Source organism: Melanotaenia boesemani, chromosome 19 (assembly GCF_017639745.1).
Source record: "Melanotaenia boesemani isolate fMelBoe1 chromosome 19, fMelBoe1.pri, whole genome shotgun sequence".
NCBI classification, from domain to species: domain Eukaryota; kingdom Metazoa; phylum Chordata; class Actinopteri; order Atheriniformes; family Melanotaeniidae; genus Melanotaenia; species Melanotaenia boesemani.
The window spans coordinates 27,454,773-27,475,979 of NC_055700.1; the positions used below are offsets into that span (position 1 = coordinate 27,454,773).

The window sequence follows — 21,207 nt, forward strand, 5'->3', positions numbered from 1 at the left end:
TCCAGCTGCTACAGACTGGTTTATACTGGGATTAAAAGCTCCAGCTGCTACAGACTGGTTTATACTGAGATTAAAAGCTCCAGCTGCTACAGACTGGTTTATACTGGGATTAAAAGCTCCAGCTGCTACAGACTGGTTTATACTGGGATTAAAAGCTCCAGCTGCTACAGACTGGTTTATACTGAGATTAAAAGCTCCAGCTGCTACAGACTGGTTTATACTGGGATTAAAAGCTCCAGCTGCTACAGACTGGTTTTTACTGGGATTAAAAGCTCCAGCTGCTACAGACTGGTTTATACTGGGATTAAATGCTTCAGCTGCTACAGGCTGGTTTTATACTGGGATTAAAAGCTCCAGCTGCTACAGACTGGTTTATACTGGGATTAAATGCTTCAGCTGCTACAGACTGGTTTATACTGGGATTAAATGCTTCAGCTGCTACAGACTGGTTTATACTGGGATTAAATGCTTCAGCTGCTACAGACTGGTTTATACTGGGATTAAATGCTTCAGCTGCTACAGACTGGTTTATACTGGGATTAGAAGCTCCAGCTGCTAGTGGTTTACATATAAAATACAGGTGGAACAAAAATAACTGAAACAACACCTTTCAGTCTTTTAGAAAGATGTATTAAAACTTAACACATTGAAGGTGTTTAATTACAGTTTGAGCTTCTTCTGTTCGGGCTTCAGCAGCAGGTTTTCAGCTGTGTTTCTCCACTGCAGAGCATCTATCCTGCATTCACACAGCTGCTGTTTGACTCTTTTAATGAGAACAAAATCAATCTAGATGGTGTGTTTTTGTGTTTGCTGTTGATATGGAGGTGTGTGTATTTGTTATCTGGGTCCAGTAAGTTGTGAGCTCAGGTCCATGTCAGATATGGAGGAGGAAGCTGTAATCAGGGACTGCAAACCAAGCCTGCTGACCACAGAGTAACTGCCAAATTATGTGACCCCTCTGAGGACCTGCTGTTTCACTTCAACAAGCACTTTAATTAGAGGCTCCAGAGCAGGAACACTGGAAGCTTTTATGGGCAATTTAAGTATTGTTTGAGATCACTGCTGCTTAGTTTCCACATCATACAAAGATCCACACTTCAGACTTCACTTTAATCTCACAAAACCTGATTTCAGGAGAAGCTTCAGCTGCAGAAAGAGCCCCTGTGTGATGTTACTGTCACAGAATGAGGATGAAAAGCAGCAGGTTCAGAAAAGCACGTTTCTGCATCGGTTCCACGTGTTACCATAGGTCAAAGGTCACTGACCTTGATTGGTTGCAGGGAACATCCCAACAAAACTGAGCAAACACACCTTGGTAAGTCTGATGTCCTGACAGGTGTACATGCTGAACTGTACTGAAGACTTTTAACCTTCAGACTCTGCACTGGTACAGAGTGGGCAGGAGAAATTCAAACATGACCTCCTCAGTCCCTTAGGAAACATATCCTTTAGTCTGGATGGAAAATATTATGAGAGGAGGAAAGATGTCAGGGTAACGTTATAAGATAGTCCTACTGCAGTTCAACAGGAATCAGAGGAATCTCTGCAGATCAGTCCCCAGAACCAGATCAGTCCCCAGATCCTTACCAGTCTCCAGAACCAGATCATTCTCCAGAACCAGAACCATATCAGTCCCCAGAACCAGATCAGTCCCTAGAACAGATCAGTCCCCAGAACCACGTCAGTCCCTAGAACCTGAACCATATCAGTCCCTAGAACAGATCAGTCCCCAGAACCACGTCAGTCCCTAGAACCTGAACCATATCAGTCCCCAGAACCAGATCAGTCCATAGAACAGATCAATCCCCAGAACAAGATCAGTCCCTAGAACAGATCAGTCCCAAGAACAGATCCGTCCCCAGAACCTGACCAGTCGCCAGAACCAGATCAGTCCCCAGAACCAAATCAGACCTCATAACCAGAACCAGATCAGTCTCAAGAACCAGATCAGTCTCCAGAACCAGATTAGACCCCATAACCAGAACCAGATCAGTCTCCAGAACCAGATCAGTCTCCAGAACCAGAACAAAACAAGGGTCTCATTTATAAAAGTGGCATTAGCACAAAATGGGGCCTGAAAGTGTTGTACGCCACTCCCCGAAAAAAGTTGAGATTTAATAGAAACAAATGTGACGGGAAAATGTCACGTAAACTTTGACCCATGCTTACAAGATTAAGATCATTATTGTCGTTATGCACCGTGACACTGAGACACAGGATGCTCTCCATGGAAGCTCTGTAGAAGTTCACCAGCAGCTGAGTCCCGTCCATTTCACCTTCCTGAGGAAGAAGAGCTGTTGCTTGGCTTCTTCACCAGGTGTGAAGTGCCACTGCCTCTCCGTGGATGCAGAGAGGAGCATGCTCAGTCTTCCTGGACCTCCTGGAATCTATTATAAGTACGAACATGTTGGCGTCGATGCAGGTGGACTGCAGCCAGACTGCATCATGCTCCTCTCACACATTTAATTTCACTTCACACCAAACATCAGTTCTAGCTCCACGTTGTCATCCTGACCAGCGATCTTATCTGTGCTGAGGCTTTTAGTGAGCCAGAACTGTTCCAGAAACATCTTTCAATATAAAAATATATCAAACGAGTCAGATCTTAGACCCTGGAGCAGATAAAAAGGGCCGGTCTGTGTGACAACTAACAAGTTGGTTAGCCTAAACCACTGACTGACACCATCATTTTGCCAAGGTGGGAAGCAACCAGTCTCCCCCCTGGCCTCCCCCACCCAGTATGAGGACCAGCCCACACCACCCTTCCCGACAGGAAGGTTTACAGGGGAGCAAGGATCTGTGAGGATGTAATGCAGCTTTGGAGATGAGAACAGCGCAACGGTTCATTTTAAAAGATCTTTAATGTATAAAGTGTCCACAGAACTATCCCTGTATTCCACACCACAGCTCTGATCTCTGGAAGCTCATCAGTGACGACATTAATGCTGCTGGACTTTGTGTTTGGAGTAAAGCTTCGGTCAGAACCTGTCCACTTCCACCGGGCACACTAGTGCTGGGGACAGCCAGAGCCCGGCAACCACATCTGCCTCATTGGGTCGGGATCTCCTCGTCCCCCTGAGACAGACAGGCTAGAGGTGGAGTTAGTAATGTTCCAGAGAGGGAGACTTTGTTGAAGTCTCCAGAGATCGCTATGAATGCATTAGGATGCTGTGTTTGTAGCATAGCAACGACAGGAATCAATTAACATGAGCATTTCTACAGCCACGAATCATCATCAGAACCATGATGGTCATAGACTGAACTTTGGCAGATGTTGTTTTTCATTAATGCAATCATCAGTGTCAAAGACCGTTCAGAGTACCACGGGTCTGGAAAATATTTGTGGAAATTCTGGTTTGTACTTTAGCTCTAACTGTCTCCAAAGTTGACAGGTCAATGTCCTCCACCTTCCCAACAAGCAGGACAAACAGATCTCAGTCGCATTTCAGCAGCAGAAAGAGCTCCAGTGTGATGTTACTGTCATAGAATGAGGATGAAAAGGCGGCAGGTTCAGAAAGACAGGTTTCTGCATCAGTTCCATGTGTTACACAAGGTCAAAGGTCACTGACCTTGAATGGTTCCTGGCAACATCCCAACACACTGAGCAAACACACCTTGGTGTGGCCGATGTCCTGACAGGTGTACATGCTGAACTGAGAACCTTGAACACATCTGAGCCTTTAGACCAAAGGTGTCAGGCTCTTTCTAGTCCAGGTTCCATATTCATCTAGTCCGAGTGGGTCGGGGTTGGACCAGTGTTGTTTTCGTCAATGATGACGATGATGAATTTATGTAGTTGATGAATGTTTTTTTTTCATGACGATAACGAGACGGTGACGAGCTAAAAATGGCTCTCTGATGACGAAAACATGGCGAGACGTTTGTGAGATTTCGTTGACGAGACGAAAATGTTCAGGGCTGATTGTCTGACATTAAAAATACACACCATTGCTGCCTACTCTGAGCGCAATCTGTCAGTCAGCAATGCTGCTGCACCTTGGCCACGCCCACCACCAGACGCGCAGCACACACAGACAAGCAGTCTATTCATTCATAGATGAATCATGGCGGCAGTGTTGACGAAGGGGTTTGGTGGAAGCGATGAAACGATATATGGACATATTTTAATTATAATCCATCATAATTTCACTGGCAGACCAGGTAAAGTTGAGCATCTGTTCCTCATCTATGGCTCATACTTTGGGTATGTGCATGTTCAGGGTGAAGTATTCCACTTCAGAAAATTCTCCGAAATAAAGCCACATATACCAAAGTCAGGATGTTGTTGCTCTTTGCTTTTTTGGAGTAATTAATTCCACAGTTAGCCATTTATCTGTGCAAAGCAGAACCCTAAGTAGATCAGAAAGTATCTGCTGTTGTTTGGAAACCTTCTCAGTCTAAAACCATTCCTTTTAATTTTGTAATTAATGATGAAAATAACCAAACAACAATCTCACAATGTGTTGCTATATGTTGAACTCATACAGCTTGTATTTTCTTGTGTGCAGTTAAGTATAGCACGGCAGCATTGCATCCCTGTTGATGGGAAAGTCTCGGCTAAAGCTATCAGTAGGGCTGGGCGATTAATCGATAAAATCGATAAATCAAATTTTCCATTTCTGGAGATTTATTTGTATGAAAATCTGGATTTTTTTTCCATGGTTAGTTAGCAGCACTTAGCCTTCCCTCCACACCAGAACGGTGTTTGTCTGACAGATTTTCAGTGAAGTGACCCTTCACTCACGCCTGGGATTTAGCTGTACGTATAACTGCAGTGAGAAATGCTGCTGGGATCTCACTATGAGATGCAAAAGTCAACTTTAGCCCACAAACTCTAGTTAAGAGACAACCTTCATCAGGGTTTTTTTTTCTGCAGTGGATCCTGTACGATAAGGATCCAGATGTAAAGAGATCACGGATGCATTGTGTCGCATATTTTTATGTAAGATATGAAGTCGTTTATATGGTGGAAAAGCTATGACATTATATGCTTTTTTCTTGCTGGCATTCATCTATATAAACAAATAAATGTTTTTAATAAGTATATTCATGTTTTGTAAAAGAAAAGAAAAAAAATAGATTAAAATTGGAAATCCGATTTGGTTATAAAAAATCTGAGATTTTATATTTAGGCCATATCGCCCAGCCCTAGCTATCAGTCTGGTAAAAGATCTGGTTATTATGTTAAAGCATTAAACTTAACTTGTTTTATGAATTGCAAAACTTGTTATAACCTTTCAACCTTGATTCCACTTTTTATTACGTATTATTGACCTAAATTAATTTGTTAAAAGACTAATACTTTTTTTTATTTGACTAAAACGAGACTAAAACCTTTTTGAGTTTTTGTCGACTAAAACTGGACTAAAACTATCAAACTTAGAAATGACTAAAATGTGACTAAAACTAATAAGCATTTTCATGCTGAAGACTAAAACTGAGACTAAAACTGAGATGCCTGCCAAAAACAACACTGGGTCGGACCAGTGAAATAACAGCAGAAAAACCTAGAAATAATGTTGTAGTACAAACAAGTATCCAGATGTTTACATTATTGAGCAATTCTTTTAGAAAAAGTTTATAAACAACCTGCAATTTCTGGAGAAAAATAAGTAAAGTCTCAGCTATAATTCACCTTAATTTTACATTTACGTATTTTATTTTTATTTATTTTTTGTTGTGGAAAAAGTAAGATTACAGTGTATAAATTTGTTGTATTTATATTTTATATAAAATATACATATAAATGTATTTATTTTTATATATGTATATTTATCACATATGACAGCTAATATCTTCTGTTATTTTCATATTTACCAACTTCATCCTGCGGAGCAGACTGGACCCTCTTGCTGGCTGGTTTTGGCCAGTTTCTGACTGTCAGATTCAGTCTACATGAACCGAGCATCTGTAGGGAATCACTAGTTCCCCTCCACACGTGAAGATCTGGTTCATCAGAAGTCTCGTCGGCATCGTCCGCTTTTTAAAAATCGCAGCTTGCTAACAGTGTGTGAAGATGAAAATGCAGGTTTGGAAACTACTTTTAACAGCTGTCTGAAATCAGTGCATCACATTCACTTCAGTAACTTCTCTTTCCGGGGCTGCACGGTGGTGTGGTGGTTAGCACCACAGCCTCACAGCAAGAAGGTCGCTGGGTCGAATCTTGGCTGGGGGGAGGTTCGAACCTTGAGGGCGGTGGCCTTTCTGTGTGGAGTTTGCATGTTCTTCCCGTGTATGTGTGAGTTCTCTCTGGGTTCTCTGGCTTCCTCCCACCGTCCAAACACATGATGTTAGGTTAATTGATTACTGTAAATTCTCCCTAGGAGTGTGTGTGAGTGTGAATGGTTGTTTGTCCCCTATGTGTGGCCCTGCGATGGACTGGTGACTTGTCCAGGGTGTACCTGCCTCTCACCTGTTAACGCTAGGATAGGCTTCAGCTTACTCGCAACCTATAATGGACTAAGCGGTACAGAGAATGATGAACTTCTCTTTCCCTAGAAATAATTTTCATCAAATAAATGAGTTTTATTAATTTCTAAAATAACCAGTGCAAGAAGAGAGACACGAGCTCAGGTAACAGTTTGTCTGCATATGAGGTTCATTACACAGGCTGTTAGAAAACCTGCAGCTTCTCTACAGCAGTAAATACACCTAAATAACACCACCAGCTACACTCTGCCAGCAGTTTGCAACTCATTACGATTTCCTTCAGAATGTGATATTAGTAAAACTTTGATCATGTTCTCATGTTTTCTGTTGTATTTTTTTTAGTACCAGTACACGTCTCAAAGGTCAGACTCCATTCCAGATTCCTAAAAAAAACCCTTCATTTAGCCTCATTAGAGTAAAATCAGCTGACACACCACCAGAAACAGTAGGAATTCTGCAGAAAATAACCAAGCCCTGTCGGATTTATTTATTTCCTCATGAATAATTCCCCGTTTTGATTGGAAGAGACTAAGACAGGCTAATGCTGCAGGTAGAGATCTGAAAACAGCAACAAGGACCTGGATCACTTCATTTTCAGTTTATTCTGAACAGGAAGCTGAATGCTGCAAAGCTGGATCCAAATCAGACTCTTCATCAGGTCCACCTTCTACCAAGTTGGACCCCTTTTCCCTCCAGAACTGCCTTAATTCCTGGTGTGATAGATGGAAGCAGGTGGTGGAAACCTTCCTCAGAGGTTTTCTCCATATCAACATGACAGCTTCACACAGCGGCTGCAGGTTTGTCGGCTGCATCCATGATGAGAATCTCCCGTTCCACCACATCCCGAAGCTGCTCTACTGGACTGAGATCTGGTGGCTGTGGAGGCCGTTGGAGTCCAGTGAACTCATCGTCATGTTCTAGAAAGCAGGTGGAGATGATCTGAGTTTTGTGACATGGTGCATTATCCTGCTGGAAGTAGCATCAGAAGATGCTCCACTGTGGTCATAAAGGGATGGACATGGTCAGCAACAATACTCAGGTAGGCTGTGCTGGTTAAACCAGGACACGTTGGTACTAAGGGGCCCAAAGTGGGCCAAGAAAATATCCCCCAAACCATTACACCAGCAGCAGCCTGAAGCGTTGATCCAAGGCAGGATGGATCCAAGTTTTCATGATGTTTCCAGCAGATTCTGAGCCGAGCATCTGAATGTGGAGCTGAAATGTCGACTCATCAGACCAGCAACGTTTCTCCATCTTCTATTGTCCAGTGTTGGTGAGTGTGTGTGAATTGTAGCCTCAGTTTCCTGTTCTTAGCTGACAGGAGGCACCCGGTGTGTCTTCTGCTGCTGTAGCCCAGCTGCTTCAAGGCTGGACGTGTTGTGTGTTCAGAGATGCTGTTCTGCAGATCTTGGTTGGAACCAGTGCTGATTGGACTTCCTGTTGTCTTTCTATCATCTCCAACCAGTCTGCCCATTCTCCACCAACAACCATGCCACGTTCAAAGTCTCTTAAATCCTCTTTCTTCCTCTGTGATGCTCAGTTTGAACTGCAGCAAGTCGTCTTCACCACATCTACATGACTAGATGCTGCCATGTGATTGGCTGGTTAGATATTTGTATCAACAGGAAGTTGAACAGGTGGACCTGATAAAGTGGAGGGTGGGTATTACAATGGAGCAGAATCAGTGGTTGCAAACCAGTTTGGGTTACTGGGTTAAAGTTGGCTTTCAGAAACAAGTCATTCTCTTATGTGTGAAGGAGAATCCTGTGGATGTTTGCGGAGAAAAGAAGATTTCAAGGTGAAAATTAATTTTTCTGCAGAGCAAACCTGAAGCTAACATTAAATATGTTGAGGTTTCAGGTTCTGACAGAGCCGTGTCTGGGATGAAGCTGCTGGGACCCAGCATGATCTCTCAGAGAGAGATGTAACAGGGACAAATGTAAAGGCCTGCTGCTCGCTTCAGTTTCTATTCAAGTCAAATAAAAAACATAAATGTCACTTGCAAACGGAATGTCTTCATTTTCCATGTTTTGATGACAGAAGCGAGGATGACTTCAATTTTAGTTGCATTTACAAACATCATGAGTGTAAACTTGCGGTTCAGTTTTTATTAGAGTAGCAGGACTCGTCCAGAGGAGGCGACCTGCAGCAGGTCAGGTGGTGTGAATGCAAGTAGTAACGGGTGTGTAGGTGGAGGTGCTAACGCTTCCAATCGTCGTATGGCTGAATCCTGACATCCTCTGTTCGCTGACAGGAGCCACCTGCATCTTGAAGAAGAAGTTCTCGGCCTCCCAGTTCTGGAGCGACTGCAGGAAACACGATGTGACCATTTTCCAGTACATCGGCGAGCTGTGCAGATACCTCTGCAACCAGCCCAAGGTAACCCTAAAAGATCTGCTTTATTTTTGAGATCAATTTACAAAAACATCTGTTTGGTCTTTCTAAATGAATGAGATACTTAAAAAATCTCCTGGAGATAATTTTATTAAAAATAATTTATTTAATGTTTTTAGCAGGTTAGGACCTTTTTTTATTTTTATTAAACATTTATTTAACTAGGTTAAAAATCCCAGTGAGCTCAAGATCACTTTTTGAAAGGCGACCTAGTCAGCAGCACACACCTTAAAATACAGATTCAAAATACAAAGACCATAGATCAGCAACCAATACATTAATGATTTTATACAACTGACAAATTTTAAAGTGCAGTGAATGAAGTCAACAATTACACAATTAAAATTAAGTAAAAAACAATTAAAAACAGACACTGTTCGTAAGATTTTTGCTGTCTGGAAAGTAAAAAAGATTGAGTTGAGATTAAATGAGTTCAGACATTTTCATTTCAGACTGAAAAGAGTTCCAGGCTGCAGGGCGGCAACACTAAAAGCTCAAATTCAGTCAGGACTCTGGGAACGTTAAGATAGAAAATGTTACTTGTGCGTAAAGCACAGTGATTACTGGTTCTTTGGAGCAGACCTGAAAGATAAGAGGGAACCCGTCCAAGAAGAGCCTTAAAAATCAATCATTTCAACGTCAAAGCTGCGTTTACCTGGAGCTCAAACACCCCGCCACAATAAAAATGATAATAAAACACCTCAGCTGGTCGGATCGGTTTCCGTTGCGACCTCTGAAAGAGTTCAAGGTTAATGAGCTTCTTGATGATTTTATTTTTACAATTAGTTAAAGAGCCAAATAAAGACTTCAGATTAAAAAATTTAATTTTTCCCCAATGACAGAACCTGCCGGGAACTCTGACCTCCCGCTGACTCTCCCTGCAGCCTAGAAAGATCTTTGCTTTCCAAATGCATCTTCAACTTTTCCTGCTGTTGTGACTTCGTGACGTCAGAAAATGACCATGTACTGCTGCTTCATGAGCGAGTGAATCAGAACTTTCCAGCCTCTGCTGTTTATGAATCATTCAACACTGCTCACAACTGTGGCAGAAAGACAAGGCGAGGCTTTGTGCTGCGTCCTCCTGTGGTGGATACAAACACAGTTAGAGGGCCAAGCTGGTCCCCTCTTCAGACTGGACTCAAAGTCCCCTTTGTCCAAACTGTCTTTGTTATGTGTCTGTGTGGGTGGACGGCTGAATGAATGTACTGATTAGAAAATTAAAGATGTGAGCATGTTGTGCACATAAGCACCTTTTTCACGTGGCCAAAGCCTGCACACAAGCGCGCACTAATTACTGTCTGTATGCAGAGAAGGAAAAGTTTGTCTGAAGGTGGTTTTTCTTCAGTCAGGAATAAAAACGTTATTAAAAATTTTGAGAACATCTTCAGCTTGAAAAAGTCCTCAATGAGGACAGAGTTACGTTCTGCAGGACGTTACGTCATTCAGTTCTACAGGATAAATTTCACAGTTGTTTGAGACTTTAGTCAACACTAATACTGTCCAACAAGTTACACATAGAAATTCGTTATGGAAATGGAAGTTTAATAAGTGGAATAAGTAAGCAATGTTAATCTTTGTGTTTTAATGCTTTAGCATAGTTACCCAGTAGAAGAGCTGTCTTCTCCTGCAGGTTCCTATACAGATACAAACCCTGTTCCTCTCTTTGTTGTATTTTTCATGTATATTTCAGTGTGTCATGTTAAATGAGACGTTTTCTATCTGTTGCTATGAATCTGTTCAGCTGGTTGTAATAACAGACTTCTCCCTCTATCAGACACAAATGGATCATGTTCACAAGGTGCGAATGGGAGTTGGGAATGGGCTGCGGCAGGATGTTTGGCGGGAGTTCCTGAGTCGCTTCGGGGACATTAAAATGTGCGAAGTGTACGGCTCCACCGAGGGAAACCTGTGCTTCATGAACCACATCGGCAGGATTGGAACGGTGGGCCGTTCCAACTTCTTCTACAGGGTGAGTGTCTGCAAGTGTCAGTTCTGCAACAAGGCATGATCATCAACTATCAAAGATAATTTAAGGATTTTCCACGTCTTTAAATCTGGACTGGCGCACCTTTGCTATCCTTTAGTTTGAAAGATTATTCGCAGATGTCCTCACACTGAAATCAACCAGTATTTATTTATTTTGGAAAGGAATCAGGCATATTAATGAACATTTTCGTATAAATATTCAAGTTTATAGCAGTGGCTGATTACCATCTTTGGTCCCTGACAGGTAGCCGGACTTAAAATCAGTAACATGTGAAAACATAGAATAATTAAAAATGTGTTGAGATGTCTCCACATGTTTAATGAGATTAGTGTCTGATCCAAATATCTCTTTGGCTTTAGAGCTTTTCATGTTGTAAAGGATCTTTAACCCTAAAACCTCATTACTATGTTGCTAAGAGACCTCTATTTAGACCTGGACATGATGATGAAGCCACTTCCTGTCAGACTTTCCACCAATCAGAGAGCTTAGATTGACGGTAACGTCCAATCAGGAGCAGCCAAAGATCAACCAGTGAGCAGAAAGTTCTATGTGTGTGTGAATAGAAGAAAAATAATGCTTCTCTATGGCTGGAATAAAGCCAAGAAGACGTTTCTGATGCACGGTGGCGCCACAAAGCAGCTGAGCTGGAGTTGGTTTAGTGAGGATAGCAGGTAAATAGTAGCAGAAATAACTGGAAATGAGGAAAAAGTGGAAACATGGAAATAGTTTCTGTTGTGTGTTTGTATTGCTTAGACGGGGTCTGAACACTTGCTAAACGTAGCTCCGAAGCTCTGACGTGTTTCTCGCTGTTATCAGTGATTTACAGATTCACTCTTTTAGATAGTAAATAGACTCCTGGGTGTATGAATCGTGTGTCTGAATGATCAGCGGCGTTGAAGAAGCTGCTGTGTAAGTCTGTCTGGAAAGTCGGAGGATGATCAACCTACAGGCTTATCTGTGGATGTTGGTATTAGCTGCACTAAATCCTGGCTGCAGAGAGAGCTGCTGTTACAGAGGAGTTACAAAAGACTGCCTCTTGTGTATTTAGCTGTAATCTCTGACCTCAGCTATCCTTAGACTGTCTCTTTCTCTGACCCACACAATCTTATAAAAGATTGTTATTTAATGAAAGTGGAATAATGACATACAGCCATCACACATCTCGTTTGGATCAACAAGTTCTTGTTTCATTTTTAACTCAAAGAAAACTTCTAAATTAATTTATTTGTCTGCAGTGATAAAATCAGCTTTTTGTGTTATTGCAGTATTTCTGATTACAGGACATTACAGAAGAGATTACGGTTTGAAACGTGGTGTTACACACTGCCTGCACACACATTCCTCCCCCTCTCCATTTTACTCTGAGGATTTACCTTATTCTTGCCTATAAATAGCTCCAAATACTCATCAGACTACTTCTTGCAGACTGAGGCTGAACTCAGTCATGTTGCAGTGTGACATGTAATCAGATGAGAGCTGATAAAGCTTCTCCATCACCTATTTTACCTTCAATTTATTTTTGTGTAAAAAAAACAAAAGGAAAAATCTTAATCTGTTAATGTTCACTCCAGGTAGAAAAGCAATAGAAAATGTTTTTTTCCCCCTTTTTTTGTTTTTACTTTGGAGAATAGTAAGAAGAATAAAAGTTTTCAGAGCAGGTATTTAACCTTCTACAGCACTGGTTCCCAACCTGGGTCCGTGGACCCACAAGGGGGTCGTCCAGTGAGCACAGGGCGTCCCCAAAGTTTTGACTGTATAGAGCTAGATGGATTTTAATGAAGGCCAGAGTTGAGGTGTATTTGCTAAGTCTTTTTTTAATCATCTGGGTGTTTCAATCACATGAAACCAGAGTTTTGGGAACCTGAAAACACTTCGCACCATTTCATTAGCTGAACTTTGGTTTTATCAAAGGAAATAATTCAGCCAGGATGCATCATTTATGGTGAGAAGCAGCTAAACCCTAAAACCAGGATGGGTTCAACACGGGCGGGTGGGTGGTTGGGGGTCCACAGGTTTTTGGTAGTTGCATGAAGGGGTCCTCAGGGTAATAGGTTAGACATGGATTTTCCTTTGTGGTCTCAATAAAACAGTTTTTAAACAGCCATGTTTCCTCCCAGTAATTGTTAGTAACGTTAACTCCGAAATATATCACCGGGACGTCCCTAATCTTTACATCGTGGTTATGTTATCTGCAGCTGCTGGTTTCTACTCAGCTTTGACATGAAGAGGAAAAACTTTCTTTGGGGAACTTTCCACAGCTGAAGGTCTGATTCCCATTGTGCACATAATATTTATAAGCCTCTAATCTGACATAATCTGAGCCCTGCGAAGTGCAACTGTCCATTGATCAGGTAGATAAGGTAAATCAGGAACAATATCGCCATCAGTTGGTTGTTTTGGAGTTTTTTTAACCAGGAATTTGGAAAATCATACGGATTTTCAGCACCAACAAGTGCATTTTTTTTAATATCCTTGTCTGACCTGACCACATCAGAGCTGAACTGATTTGGAAAGTGTTCAGTCTGCTAGCGCCATCCCTGATGAGAAACATCAGTGGGTCCCAGTTAGCTTATTGCCACCCAACATGGCGGCGTAAACGAACTGTGTGAAGTCAGTGAGAATGGTCCGCACACCCTTCCCATCAGCTGTCATGTCATGTCATTTTTGAGCCGACCTTAATCATCTCGTTATCTCGAGAAAACAAACTTTGTTTTCTCAAGATAACATCAATTATCCCGTTATCACGAGAAAACGGTTCTCATTATCTCAGGATAAATAGGAAAAAAGAATAATAGCCGAAACAGGCGCCTTTGATTGAAATTGATCATGAAACGTTAATAATAAATACATAAATTTGTGCGCATTTCTTATATTTCTTATTGTAGTCTGCAAAGTGTAACAGTGGTCTCAGCGGTCTCTTAACATATGAGGGCAGGTAGTTGGACTGAAACAGAACTTCGCTGCCTGAAGCAGCTGAAAAGAAGCATAAAACCAACAGAAGTTGTTTGAGGCCACAAATCAACATTATTTATCAGGTTGGAACATTTTCTACGTTTATGGGCAAACCGATGTGTTTAAAAGGGCCATTCTCGCTGAACAAGCCTTTGGATCTGAGCTGATTTCCTGTAGATATGAGACATTCATGAACGAATCGATTCTTTTGAACGGCTCTTTTAAATGACTGATGGGAATCGAGTCACAGCTGTGAGCCGTTTATTTGTGAGCCATTCATTTTATATACAAATTTTCCACACTGCCTTCATCACATTTGTGACATCATAGATCATGTAAAGCATCTATGGGCAGAGAGAATTGTTCAGAAACAAATACTGTGAGTTCTACCTAAAACATTTACTAGAATTTGCACTGACTGCTCAGGTTTATCCTTTTTAAAGTTATATTTTTCCCATAATTCATTAAATTTTGTATAGTAGATTTTATATAGGTACACATTTTGATTATTTGTCATTCTCATGGTTTAAGGAAATAAAATTAAACAAAATTATTCATCTGTAATAGTCTTATAGCAGATTTTAGGAGAGGACTTCTTTTGTCCTCCAACAACCTGAACAGGTAGTGAGTTTGTCCCTTATGTTTCCTGTTGAACTTGAAGACAAAGTATAATTAAGTTCTTCAAGGGAAACACTTCCTTACAAAAAAAGTATCCCAGATGGAGAAACACGACCGGAATGATGTCCAAAAACTGACCTGAAGGGATGAAAAGTCTCTAATGACCTGCAAGTCCAAACTTTTCATTTATGAATTTTCTGATTACTGAGACAGTTTTTGTCCAGCTGTGGTGAATCCTACATGTGATGATAAACCTGTGTTGCGTTCACTGCACCACAATAACAAGTCTTTATGTTTTGTGTAGCTCCTATTCAAGTATGATCTGGTGAAGTACGACATGGTCAAAGATGAGCCAGTGAGAGATCAGCATGGTTTCTGCCAGCGAGTGAAGATGGGTAAGATGTTAAAGCATTTCCTTTCGCTCTCTCTTTCCTTTGTCTTTGACTAAAGTCTTGACCTGGAAAGTCTTTGTGTTTGTTTCAGGAGAGACGGGGCTCCTGCTGTCCAAGGTGAGCACTCTCAGCCCGTTCTTTGGCTACGCTGGAAGCAAACAGCTGACTGAGAAGAAACTGATGAGGAACGTGTTTGTGAAGGGCGACGCCTACTTTAACACGGGCGACCTGATGGCTGAAGATCAGGAGGGCTTTATTTGCTTCAGAGACAGAGTGGGAGACACCTTCAGGTACAAACTGGTCACCAGATCTGACACATCCCATTTATCCATTTAAAAATACTGTTAGCTGCTACCACAAGTGAAGAGGCAAGAAAAGACATCCAGAAGCATCATTTTAAACCATTTGTCTGTGAAACTGGCAGCTTCCACATCTGTGAAGCTCCATCGATGCTGAACAGTACATGGAGGTTTTAGAGCAACATCTGCTCCCATCCAGACAACGTCTCTTTCAGGGAAGGCCTTGCAGATTTCAGCAAGACAATGCTGAACCACATCCTGCATCCATCACAGCAGCATGGCTTCACAGGAGAAGAGTCCGGCTACTGAACTGGCCTGCCTGCAGTCCAGACCTTTCACCAGTACACAACATCTGGAGCAAAAATCCTTGATTTCTTTATCTCTGCTGATTTCAGGTGGAAGGGTGAAAATGTTGCAACCACGGAGGTCACAGAGATTCTCGGACTGGTGGATTTTATTCAAGAAGTCAATGTTTATGGAGTGGAAGTACCAGGTATCCTTTCTGTCTGTAGTATCCAACGTAAATATAATAGATGTATTGATTACAGAAAATCGCAGGATACACTTCCTTCAGGATTATTTGTAGCTCTAATAAATTGGAACGTCACAGTTGCTCCAGTAAAACTGCTAATGATAAAGAACTAGAATGAAACCATAACACTGACCCGCCTGGTTTTCAGGACACGAGGGCAGAGCGGGAATGGCCGCCCTGATTGTAAGATCTGGACTCACGTTTGAAGGGAAGAAACTGTTTGACCACGCAGTAAGGGATCTACCAGCCTATGCTCGTCCACTCTTCATAAGACTTCAGGTAATGAACCAGAAAATTCTGACATGCTGACTGATTTTCATCATAATCTAATCTTACTGCACATAGAAATCATTCTGTATAACTAAAAACAGTTGAGGATAATTAACTGATCAATTTTAAATTAAATGTTTTTAAAGTGCTTTAGGAATAAAACGTTATGGTAAATTAGTTAGGGGATTAATTAAATGCTTTGGATTATATCAACCATAACAGCCCCTACAGTTTTGGGTTTGAATATCTTTGAACCCTCCTTAAGATATAAGCTCTCAGTGAACAGGAAGGTTTCCAGATTCAGATATTTTGACTTTAATGACCAGAGTGGGACCATGAGAACCAGGAACTTACAATACCCCGCAGCCTCATTTCCATCCATTCATTTTCTTCAATTTATTCAAGGTCAGGTCATGGAGGAAACAAGTTCAGGATTTAGATCCAGAAAGCCCACTCTCTGGCTCCTCCTGAGGCCTTCCCAGGCAAGAATGGAAATAAAGTATAATCCCTTGAGCACGTCCTGGGTTTGTCCCGGGCAGGGGCGTAACATGAAATTCTGGTCCCTATGTACAAACCACCTTAGTGGGCCCCTATGTGGACTTGATGGATAGTTCTTATGCATACTCTTACCATGGTATCAGACAAAGATCATAAATGGTATCTTAGTACTAATACTGATGCCACAATGGTAAAGTGGTACTGAAAGGTTCAGTAAATATGATTGTTATGCAATAAACCATTTGCTAGGCTATAGACTAACAAACATACAAGTCATGTTTTATGCTGTACCTCCTGTATGACTGTAAACTTCTAATCTGTGTCTTATAACATGCAGGCTGGACAGTTTTCTGATTCATGTCACTGCCTTATTTTCTAGTTAACACACTCAATGAAGTAATTCAGTAATAATTTATAAGACAGCCCTTTTCCAGGTTAGATATTTTTATAAGGTATTAAATGTGACTGAAAAGCACCAACAGTAGAGATTACAATAAGAAGACTCTGACTGATTCATCATTCATTACGGCCTTAAATTAGGGAAATCTTCCTGCTTTATTTGATTCATTTAAAAATGATGGTAGATCATTTGTTATCAACATTACAGACTTTGATGTATGTTGCATTTAGTTTTTCCATTAATGTGATGCCAGATGGCATCTTCACAATCCTAAAATTACAAGGGATCCTTTGACACCAAATACGTCATGACTTTGATACAAACTTTGATAACTGTTTTTATCTTGAGGTCCGTAAAATCAAATGGCGAGCCGTAATAATAAATCTGTTGTCCCCAAATTAATCCTAACGTGTTGCTTACAGACTCCTGCTGCAGATTTCAGCTCAGACTGTGTTAGTTCAGGTGCTGCTCACCTCTCTTCTCCATGAGATAAAAAGAAACTGCTGCTCCTCTCTTCATTTTCTTCCCCTTTTTTTCTCTCCCTTTTCTGGTATACAGATTTAGTTTTCTTTGGGAAATACATGACTTTCTCCTCAGACTGTCTTGCTGCACTTTGTGTAACTCATTTAAATAATCCAGTGCCGGTGTGGACTAAACCATTTCACTATTTTAGAGGGGTGATAGGGCCCTTAACGAGCATCCATCATTATTGCTAGTGCAGAATTCATTCTCTTTGCATCTTTACTCAGGCAAAATGAACATAGGTTACTGTGAGTGTTCTGTGGACCAGATGTTATTCAGATGTCTTTAGCTGGCTTGGAGGTGGTTCATGGCAAGTGTCCTGCAGGCCAGATGTGGTGCAGATGTCTTCAGCTGGTCTGGATGTGGATCACAGTGAGTCCCCTGTGGGTGTGATGTGGTACAGATGTCTTTAGCCGGCATGGACGTGGATCATGGCGAGTGTCATGTGGGCCAAGCTGAACCCGACCTCCTTCTAAACGACGCTCCTTTCAGCAGCTTGCTCCTGTGATCTCATTCTCAGTGTCTACCAGAATCTGGTGACCATAGCTAAGGGTTAGAACATAGATAGTCCAGTAAATACAGAAGTTTGTCTCTCATCTCAGCTCCTCATCGCAGCGTCCTCATTCTTGCTGATGAACCCCATCCATCTGTCCACCTCTAACTCCATCCTACTATTACTAATGAACAGCATCCTGAGATACTTCAGCTCTAGAGGTCTTCATCAGGGGGTCCGCGGATGTTCCGCTGGGGGTCCTGAAGTCTTTGGTTGGTTTTATAATTTTTAATTTTTTTAAAAATATTTTTTTTTTATCACAAATTTAAATCGACTTTAATATGAATCCAACATATTGTAGTGAATGGACACACAGAAGCCGAAGATGTCTTTCAGTCACAAATACATGCATTCAGGGACACACAGGGACCATCTCAAACCAGGAACCAGTTCACTCACAGCACCAGACCAGTCTAGACCAGTTCCTTCATAAAATATACAAAAGAAATCTATAAACTAAAATATACCAAAAGAAATTAAAAGAGTAAGATACACTAGATTAAATTACAAGATTAAAATTCTTGAAAAAGACTAGGACACATTAAAAGAAATTAAAGGGCTAAAATCCATTAAAAGACAAACAGAGACACATGATTCTCGTGCTGGGCTGAAAGTCGAGGAGTAAAAAGGTGTGTTTTTTTATGTGGGGCCAGTTTGATCTGGGTGGGGGCCAGTTTGATCTAGGTGGTGAGGTCACTCCAGTTTGCATGCCACTACTAAAAAAGCAGGATCACCTCTGGTTTTGAGTCTGGATTTGGGAACCACCAGGAGGACCATGTCTGCAGACCTCAGTGGATGGAGTGTAGAGTTCTAGCAGGTCTGATTTGTAAGTTGATGCTGGTCCATTTAACGATTTAAAACAATTAATAAAATCTTAAAATGAATTCTAGTGTTCAAGCCAGCGTAGTGAAGCTATGATGGGGGGTGATGGTTTTTAGTCCCAGTTAAAAGCAGAGCAGCTGCATTTTGGACCAACTGTAGGCGAGCAGGGAGGTTTGGTCGAGCCCAGCGTACACAGGATTACAGTCCAAGGCAGATGTAGTAAAAGCATAAATCAAACATTTGAATTTTTTAAAAGATAAAACTGATTAAATTTTAGGTAGAACCTGTAATTGATAAAAAAAAAAAGTATTTCACCACACCACTGATCTGCCTGTCAAGTTTAAAACCACCAACACTCTGACACCAAGGTTTGTAGTTCTGGGTTTTATAAATGACTGTAAAGGCACATTTATGCTCAACGCAGAAGACGGATGCGCAGACAGACGGACAGTTTCGTTTATCTCCTGCGTCGGTTACACATGTGACTTGGTCCATTTTCAGGAGCTTAACTATCCGTTGCTTGATGAAGAAAATGGAGCAGTACCGGTGGAAGTGCTGAGCAGAATAGCTGACATGCAACCAGAGAGAGAAACAAACTAGAGAAGAAGAACAGAAAGAAAAGAAAAAGCGAAAGAAGAATGAAGATGAGGACGACAACTGTAGAAATTATGCAAGCTTTTCAAGAAAGGCTATGTTAGTTTAGGACATGTTGGAAACATCTTTTTAGCTGTGCATTCCCACCGCCAACCGGTGTCTGAAACTGGAGTCGGATCTCAGGAGTGAACTCTGAACCATTGCAACATAAAAAAACGCATGAAAGTATAGAACTATTTACATACATAAGAGAGCATAAACTGGTAAAGAATATAGGTGATCTGTTGGGATCAAACTCCCATTGTTTCTGCATCATGTAGTTATTGTGTATTAAGGTAAATAGGACTCAGCAATGAACAGACATGACCATTAAGTGGAGCATCAGCTTTACTATCCCTGGATGTGACAGGCCGCAAGATTCATGCATCAAAGCTCTAAAGTAATCGTGTGGTCTTCTTCAATGCTGTCATGGTACAAACACCTCAACCAATCAGATTTGATCCAGCTTCCTGAAGGCATGTTTAGAAGTGTCTTCAGCCAGATACAGCATCCCAGACTATAGCTGTTGTACTGTGTGAATCAGTTGAATAGGAACATGTGGTAGATATGAAACATATCTGAGGTAAACATAAAGAAAGATGTGTTTATTTCAGTTTTGATGCGCCTGATGTTTGTGTTTTACCTCTCAGGAGGTGATGGAGATGACGAGCACCTTCAAGCAGCAGAAGTTCCAGCTGGTGCAGAGCGGCTTCAACCCTTCAACCATCTCCGATCCCCTCTATGTGTTGGACTACCATGAGAAGACCTACGTTCCTCTGACGGAGCAGATCCACCAGAGCATCATCAGTGGACAGAGAAAGCTCTAGAACTCCTAAGGATGCTCAGCGTGATAGGAATAAGTTTGACATTTGGCTGTGGATGGATGAAAAGCCCTCATCCAGTCAGCCAGGAAGAGGATGTTAATGAGTTCACTGGAAACACTGGAACAGTCATTTCTCATTAATCTAAAAAAAAGCTTCTGATAAACATGATGGACCTGAATGTATTTCTTTCAGACAGAAGTCTACTGAAGTGACTTCATGTTAATTAATTTTTTGTTAATTTTCCTCTAAAAAAGAAGGTGCCTGATTTGGTAAATGAAGAATCTTCATATAAAGCGATGAAACAGATAATAAAACAATTTAAAACCCTTAATGAAACCAGTCGACGTTTAATGGATAGTCTTTAGAAATGTTGGCAGACTGCTGAAAACTGAGATTATAAAGAGCTCCACTTTCATGTATGATGGTAGGAAAGGTTTCCACTAACAGCAATTTCGTCACGTCCAAGTTTACAAGCAGAGCAACATAAAAATCAAATCTCAACCCATATTTTATTCCCAGTAAAACGTAACATATCAGATGTTGAAACAGACATTTTATTTCATGGAATGAACTATTGGTGAATCCGATGGCAGCAACACGTCTGGAAAAAGTTGGAACAGGAGCAACAAAAGGCTGGAAAAGTAACGGTTAGGGGGACGTCAGGTAGCCAGGGCCACTTCGTAAAGCTCTTTGGAAACTAAAAACAAATATTGTGTGACACTGAAATGTGTTTTGTGGTTTGTGGTGGACTGTTTTTAATATTTTTGTGTTGAATTTGTGCAATAAAGTTTAATTGTTCATTTTGTATAGCTTTTGAAGCGTCAGCTGTCCCACATTTTCAAGATAAGCAGCGTTCAGCTAATAGGAGCTTCTCAGATGGCAAAGCAAAAGTAATTTCTGATTAAAAAAAAAGTAATTTTAATTAAAGTTCATTTAATTTCAGATTGGGGCTATTGCCCTCAGTGACCATGCTGCAGTGGAGTTACATATTAACCTGAACACAGACAATGTGAAAAGAGGACGTTGGAGGCTTAACACCTCGTGGCTACAAGACGAGTCATTTAGCAACATGTTATCAGAGG

The 21,207-nt window shown here is 41.2% G+C and overlaps 1 protein-coding gene across 1 annotated transcript in view; it reads left to right on the forward strand.

Annotated features, from left to right (window-relative positions):
- The window catches only part of slc27a6 (solute carrier family 27 member 6), a 32,611-nt gene extending 11,686 nt beyond the window's left edge, over positions 1 to 20,925 (forward strand). The window contains exons 4-10 of the mRNA XM_041969338.1: positions 8,684 to 8,808; positions 10,598 to 10,792; positions 14,685 to 14,775; positions 14,864 to 15,062; positions 15,467 to 15,564; positions 15,752 to 15,882; positions 19,952 to 20,925. Of these exons, the coding sequence (XP_041825272.1) occupies positions 8,684 to 8,808; positions 10,598 to 10,792; positions 14,685 to 14,775; positions 14,864 to 15,062; positions 15,467 to 15,564; positions 15,752 to 15,882; positions 19,952 to 20,128 (1,016 nt within the window). The 3' untranslated portion in view covers positions 20,129 to 20,925. The remainder of the gene's footprint in view (positions 1 to 8,683; positions 8,809 to 10,597; positions 10,793 to 14,684; positions 14,776 to 14,863; positions 15,063 to 15,466; positions 15,565 to 15,751; positions 15,883 to 19,951) is intronic.
- Positions 20,926 to 21,207: the final 282 nt, after the last annotated feature.